Source organism: Megalops cyprinoides, chromosome 20 (assembly GCF_013368585.1).
Source record: "Megalops cyprinoides isolate fMegCyp1 chromosome 20, fMegCyp1.pri, whole genome shotgun sequence".
NCBI classification, from domain to species: domain Eukaryota; kingdom Metazoa; phylum Chordata; class Actinopteri; order Elopiformes; family Megalopidae; genus Megalops; species Megalops cyprinoides.
Genome location: NC_050602.1, coordinates 21,476,142 through 21,483,109, shown reverse-complemented (window position 1 = coordinate 21,483,109; position 6,968 = coordinate 21,476,142). Strand labels below are relative to the sequence as shown.

Here is a 6,968-nt window from a genome sequence, read left to right as displayed (position 1 = left end):
GTTCTGCTTTTTGTACTTTTTTAATGGAAAAAATTGTGGAATTTGGCTAAATTTTATTTTTAAATTTAAAATTGTATTGTACAGTTGTATTGTTTTGGTTTTTTTTCCCCATCTTAAGATGATTAAAATGACAAATGGTATAATCGCATAAGCAGACATAATCACATAAGCAGAGGTCATATTTACAGACAGCTGTGATGAGATATGGATGTGTGCATAAATCAGCAGTACCAGACAGAAGCAGCCGATTGAGGACTCATGTCCAATGATGATCTGGTCGCATCTGTGACTGATAAATGTGTTCAGTCTCCAACGCTTAGCGTTGTAATCCAGGGTTCAGCACATGTCGTTGATTTCAGTGTCAGATGAACCCTGTTCCTGTCACGATACCTGAATTGTCTGCATTGCACTGATGTTAATAGGGTCCAACCACAGCTGGTTTTACTGGTTTACTGTCACTTTAGAAAGGTCTACTTGTATGTGATCGACATACACCGATCCACTGTGTATTCAGAGAGGTAAAGCTGTAATGAACCACGTTTTTTGATTTATTTCTTTTTTTATCATGGTCTTTGTCATTGTACTCTTCCTACACGTGTAGTTCAGCATTCTTGCCACAAATCCTGTAGCCAAGTGTGCTTTTTTTCACATGGGAAAACTGGGAAGTAACTGGAACAATAGCAGTCATCTGCCATGTTGTCTTAGCCTTAGCCTTTTTGTCCCTCTCTGCCTCCTGTAGTTCCTGGATTGTTGCTGAATGCTTTGTTGGCTCAGTGATATTTTGTTTTGCTTTTTTTTCTTTCTTAGATGTATGTCTCACCACTTTTAACTGAAGAGTGTAAGTTCCAGTGCAGTGTGTCTGGATACAAAGGAGACATTTAAACATTTCTGCACTTTTGCTAAGCTATTTATTTATTTATGCATCCCCTGTGAATGTTTGTGTTAAAGGCAGAGCAGTGGAGGAATCTCAGAATGTTTGTAATAACTGCTGTTCTTATAGCGAGTCAGAGCAGAGTGCTGGGTCGAGTCAGAGTGACACGGCAGCCATGTCTCTGTGTGCTCCACGCCCTCAGTGGAGCCTCTGTCCTATTGACATATATTCATCCCTCTGTATCTGTGACTTGGATTTTGATGCTAATAAGACTTTTCATGATGTCTTCTATTGGTTAATGGGACAGTGATGTTCCTTAAACCCCAGAGTGGGCAGAGCCATAATTTGTCATGAGTGACTCACCAATTTGAATCGGTCACAGTGTTTTATTACAGAGAGCACTGGCTTTTGATTGGTTTATAGTGAGTCAGTGATTGACAGCACGTGGTAACACCATCTGTTATTTCTTCGCTTTCCTATGGCTAATATTAGCAGTGTTTGTTAGTAAGTAGAGAACCCTCCCCCTTTGTGAGTCTGCTGCTTGTTTGGATGGCTGTGTCAGTATGCATGGATCAGTCAATTCTGTGTGTCTGTGGAAGTGCTGGTGGCCCCTGGTTATAGGGACATCAATGTACTGATACAAGCTAGGAAATTTCAATGGTGTGACAAGGATTGATATGTCAATGAAGATGTTTGTTAGACTTACAAATAGTGCCAAAATTCAGTGCCTTCTGTGTTTTTAAATGATGTCTTTATTTTCCACAAATGTTCATTTATGTGGTAAAAACTAAAAAAAAAAAAACCCTTTCAAGGAAAATACTGTGTTCCTCACACAAAGGATCTGTATCTGTGTATATGAGTTACATTTTTACATGGAGAAAATGTGAAACATGCATAAAAGGAGGAAATTTATTTGTATAATTTGTTTAAATAAAATGCATCCTTTTTGTATAACTTTTAAGAGCATTGTAGTGACTTAGAACAGACTGGTGGAGATGAAAAGATGGAAATCCTGTTGCAAGATCTCAAGGTTTGACTGACCAACATATCATTCTGGTAAGTGGACAGCTTCTGCTAGTCGCTTTGGATAAAGACGTCTGCCAATTGAATAAATGTAAATGTTGAGGTGCTACAGTGATACAGAATTGTCCTCAGACCAAAGTGGCAAACAGGAAGAGCAGACCAGTTAAGGATGACAGGTGCAGTCGTTATGAAACCACAGCCTGGAGGCCACGTGCTCCAAAGATCTGAAACAGGAAATGGCAACCACTATCAGTCAACTGAAAAACAAGCTGCTGAGGAAACCTACGGCCCAGGCCTCACAAAATACGCACTCATTGGAAGGTCTTATCCAGAGTGACTATTAGTTCCACAGCAGCTGAATATGAAAATGATTTGGATAACTGTGCAGTTGAAGCCCTTACGCTGTCAGCATTTTCTTAAAGATACATTATTCATGTATACATCCGGATATATTACTGAAGTAATTTGGGTGCAGTTCTGGGCTCAGGGGTACAATTGAAGAGCTGGACCCGCAGCCAAGTTTCTAAACCGCTGCTCCTCCTTTTCATGCTAGTAAACATAGTGAAAGTTTCAGCTAGGATCAAAATCTGCAACATTCTGGTAATAAATTTCCAACTCAATACATGACACTTCCACCCCTGTGTGCAGAGTTCGAAGAGGCAATAACCGCGTTATATGGTAGCCCGCTGATGAGTCTACAAGGGCCTCCCATCAAAGTGGCATGAAATCCAGGGCTGGAGCTCAACGATGGCAAGTAAAGGTATGGATGTGCGCTCAGACACCGAGTGTTGCTTTGTGGTTTTGTCTTTATCATTGCATGTGTCGCTTTTGAACATTGTGGTCATGTGTTCCTTTGCCATGATGTAACATCCTGGAGTGTGCACAAACATGTATGCAAAGCACACTGCACCAGAACAAGAAAAGGTTTACTTCTACCTGAAGAGTGAATGCCTTTGGATAGTTTAATGGTGCAAAAATGTCATGGATGTCCTCTCTGGAACATGACAATTTCCTTACATGCATTTCAGTTTGTATTTCACCTTCTTTATTAATCAGAAAATGAATTTCGTGCCAAATTAATTTTGTACTGACTTACAAAATGGCACAGCAGAAGGAGCTTTTAAAAAAGCCTTTAATTACTAAACTTGGACACACTCAATACACAAGTTTGATTTCTATTGAAAAACAGAAAAATTTACAGTTTCAAAAGGAAAAACACTCAAATTCACATGGATATTCAAGGAAGTCAAGGAAAAACACGGAATTCTTCTATGTCAGAGTCCCACTTTCCTGTGGTTTAACGTCCCACTGGGGTCCTTCAGTCCAGAGCTATCATTAAGCGAAATATCTGAGACACGGTCACAATCCAGGCTCTTTAGCACCCTCTTGAGGCCAGGCAGACTACCTGCAGAGTTAAAGCAGACAAACTTCATGACAGTTTTCAGACTTTGTCAAGGGTCTGTTCAAGAAAGAAGAATGAGTGATGATCAGTGAAAAATTACCACTGACTGTTGGGGAAAAAAAGATGCAGGTCACGACACCGAAACATTATTAGTAAAAGACGAAAGTAACAATTCACAATAATAGTTCCCTCCTCTGTTTCAAGGACTGAGATTTTCGTAACACTACAGACGCAGGGGTTTTGTTGACAACAGGCAGCAGAAAGCATTGTGCATTCTCAAGGCCAAAAGACACTTCTGAGTGAGAGAACTTTGACAGACTTGGGGGGGGGGGGGGGTTCGGAGGACGCAGAATCTCCTGAGTTTAGCCAACAATCCGCAGTGTGCTCACCCTGCTGCCCTCACTGCACCAGCCTGTAGGTGATGTACCGCCCGGCTGTCTCACTGGGTCGAATGATCTTCACCACCTGTCGAACCAGCAGCGATTAAAACAGCATTTCACACCCCTATCCAATAAATTGCACAATTTTTTAAACCAAGCAGAAAGTCGTCCCCATTTTCCACAAAGGCAACTTTGTTTATCAGCATATAGCACAAGCTAAATAGGTTTCCACATGCTTAACACCAGCTCCTGTCTCAGCCTGAGGAGGACAGCTATCAGTATGTCCCAATCTGCTTTAGAAACCAGTACAAACTGTTTTGCTAGTGTTCCATCATCCATGTTCGAGTTCTGTATGGACTAGTTGTTTTGGATTCTGCCCTGTGTCACTATATGAACTGAACTTAAAGCAGAAAGCGCAACTCATTTGTCTTAGCTTATATCTAGCTCCTTTTGAGCAGCCATTATCTTCTACGCCCTCCCCTCTCATATGTGTGTGTGTGAGAGAACACTTATGTATATAAATACATTCCCTAATGTGAATCCCTTAACTTCCCCCCTGTGTCAGGTGGAGGTGAAGGAAGCACATTCTCACCTGGCCCCTTTTCAAGCCGAAGTATCGAGCCACCGGGTCCCCAGCTTGGATCCTAGGCAGCTGATTCTCCTTCAGTTTACTGATGTGTTAAGGAACCTTAAGCACAGCTCAAGCACTGCATGCACTATGACTGGACAACTGAGTGTGATGCAGTGGATACCACTCTATAGGCTTACAGTGCTTACATATATATTTATTCATCTGGCAGACACTCTTACCCAGAGCAACTTTCAGCACAGATACTTAAGAGCATATAATAAGGCCAAGTAAACAACAGAAGACACAGAAAATAAATAAGAATACATGTCTGAACATGTCAAGCCCATGTGGTGTTCAAGGGAGCATAACCGCATGCTTCTTCTGACTTCCTCTATCTCAGACACTGGGAGAGGTGCTAGTAATATGAGCTCTCAGCCCACACTCTGTAAAGGATACTATCGAGCCAGCAGCTCTGTCACTTCCTCCTTTGTCATCACTATATGTTCGGGGACCAGCTGCAAGATAAGATCAGACCAACAAACAACCAATTGTCAAGTAATTTGCTAATCATCTACATGTACAAAACAAATCAAATGTTTAAGGGCCTGCTGCTGGCAGCACACATAGGGGGAGAATCCAGTCACTTCCAGCGACTTGAATTAAACTTTGACATTTCCTAGAATTAAAACCAATTCAAGCAAGCACTAGTGTTTTAATTTTTTGTTTTTGCATGTCATGTCAAGTTTAGCAACCACTGATACTTACAGAGATTACAGTGTAGGAATGTAAACAAACTGCAAGTCTTTACCGAACACTGAAGTCTTTACTCAAACGTGCCACAGATGAGAATGAAGGCCCTCTTAGGTCCACACGAATAAGCTATCATCATCCTATCTGAGCTCCTACCATGTATAGTACTATAGTAAACTAACCACTGCATACACCCCACTACCTACGATAGTGTAAATTTCTACAACAGCTTCATATTTTATTTGAACAAACTTATGAGTCTCCTCTCACCTCATGCTCTGTGATGTTAATGAGAAGTTCCTGCTGGAGAAACTGCTCCAGGATGTATTTAGGAGCCATGTCCACCAGAGACTGAAAAAAAAGAAGAATCATGCAACACAGTTTAGAATGGACAATCATGCGCACTTGTAGTGTTAAATCACTAAAAATCTTTTTTAAATAACACCTGTCAGCTCCAACAGCATCTGCAGTACCTGCTTGGCAGACGGCGTCATGCCCATCTGCACCACGATGATGGCTCGTGTGATGTTTTCCTCCTGCATGCGTTGACAGTACATTTTGATGGTCTTGATGCCGACTTTGGGCTCCTCTGTATGAAATGATGTACGATTAAAGTCACTCAGCGGTAAGGATAAGCCTTTGCTTATTGAACAGTGACTATATCTAAAAGTTACCTCGAGACAATTCCCTAAAATATTTTCAGGATTTGCCTCGAGACCACATCTAACCCTCCTTCTGTAGTCTCTTTTAATCGTTTCACGGAAAGACTATAACTGTCCAATATGTCTGTTGGGTGGCGATTTCATGCATACCGTACCCGGAAAGAAAACAAACATCTGATCTGTTGGGTCGTCATTATGGGCCACCAGTACAGTGAGATCGGCTCGCCGCGGCCGACCCTCGCTGGGCTTATCACCAAACTGACTTTTAAACTCGTCCAGAGTCTGGTCCAACTCGTCCTGAGTTACCAGATAACCTCGGTCATGGCATAACTGTAACAGGAGAGCGAGACAAGAGGTACATCGACAGACTGTTGCAATCGTGTGTCTTTCGAACACATAGTATCTGGAATTTTCTATGGGCACACTCACAGAGACTTACAAGCTAACTTTACAAAGCAGTCATCAAAATCAACAAGATCAGCGATCAGCTAAAACTGAAAATGGTTTAACAAAGCACGTTCAATTATGTATCTAGCTAGACTAAACATTTTGCAAGTTCAAACATAACACAATACCAGCGGGAAGGTATTAGCTAGCTACATAGCTAGTTTTACAGATGATGCTACCAAAATAGTTGACTTGTACGATGTAACGTAGCAAAAAAAAAATCACCTGCATGATTGTTTTTCGAATTTTCCATAACCTGTAAGTCTCTTCCTCGTCATCCATTACAGCCGATTTTAGCTACTTTTAACCAAGAAAAAACAAAACTCTTTCGACCACGCTGTTCCCTTCTCCCTTTCAACTGGGCTAACTTCCGAAACCGAACAATGACGTATACGATGACTGTAAGCCCCCATACTGGTGTCTAAATACTTGCCTGTAATAGTACAGTGAGAAACTGTGGCGTGAATGCCTTACCGATTGGACTGTGTGAAAATGCTTTTTCCTTCAATCTGCAATAAAAGTTAAGCATATATATTCCCATGCTGTTTGCATTCATTCCTCTCGTAGGCTAATATTGCAGACAATTATTGGTAATGTTAATGATTTCTCCAGGTAACTTGTTCTTATGATTAAATACTGTGTTATAGCACTGTTTACTTGTCTTATTTGAGTTATGAAAACCTAAGACATATACCTTTCTTAAACGGAATAGTGAGTCATTTAAACACGTTTTTTGTAAATATTCCCCCTATGAGCTCAGCTTGCTTTAAAAGTTTTTTGCAAGAAGTCTTGGCATCCTTGGCACTAGCTTATTGCAGTTTATGCCGTAACATCTTGCAGTTGACAAAAAAGCTATAAAAGA

General features: G+C 41.0%; 1 protein-coding gene across 1 annotated transcript; it reads right to left on the bottom strand.

Moving 5' to 3' along the window:
- Positions 1–3,052: 3,052 nt before the first annotated feature.
- On the bottom strand, positions 3,053–6,473 carry LOC118795718 (DNA-directed RNA polymerases I, II, and III subunit RPABC1). Its single transcript, XM_036554411.1, has 8 exons — positions 6,332–6,473; positions 5,815–5,989; positions 5,471–5,586; positions 5,268–5,348; positions 4,704–4,762; positions 4,269–4,347; positions 3,686–3,761; positions 3,053–3,299 (listed from the first exon to the last, which is right to left on the bottom strand). Exons 1-7 carry the CDS (start codon positions 6,386–6,388, stop codon positions 3,696–3,698), a joined length of 633 nt encoding a protein of 210 aa, XP_036410304.1. The 5' UTR covers positions 6,389–6,473; the 3' UTR covers positions 3,053–3,299; positions 3,686–3,695.
- Positions 6,474–6,968: the final 495 nt, after the last annotated feature.

Excerpts from the sequence above, each read along its gene's own strand:
- LOC118795718 (XM_036554411.1), bottom strand. The coding sequence starts at position 6,388 with ATGGATGACGAGGAAGAGACTTACAGGTTATGGAAAATTCGAAAAACA. Across the intron at positions 5,990-6,331 it reads TTCGAAAAACAATCATGCAG|TTATGCCATGACCGAGGTTA; the intron begins GTGATTTTTTTT and ends CTCCTGTTACAG. Across the intron at positions 5,349-5,470 it reads TGACGCCGTCTGCCAAGCAG|TCTCTGGTGGACATGGCTCC; the intron begins GTACTGCAGATG and ends CTTTTTTTTCAG.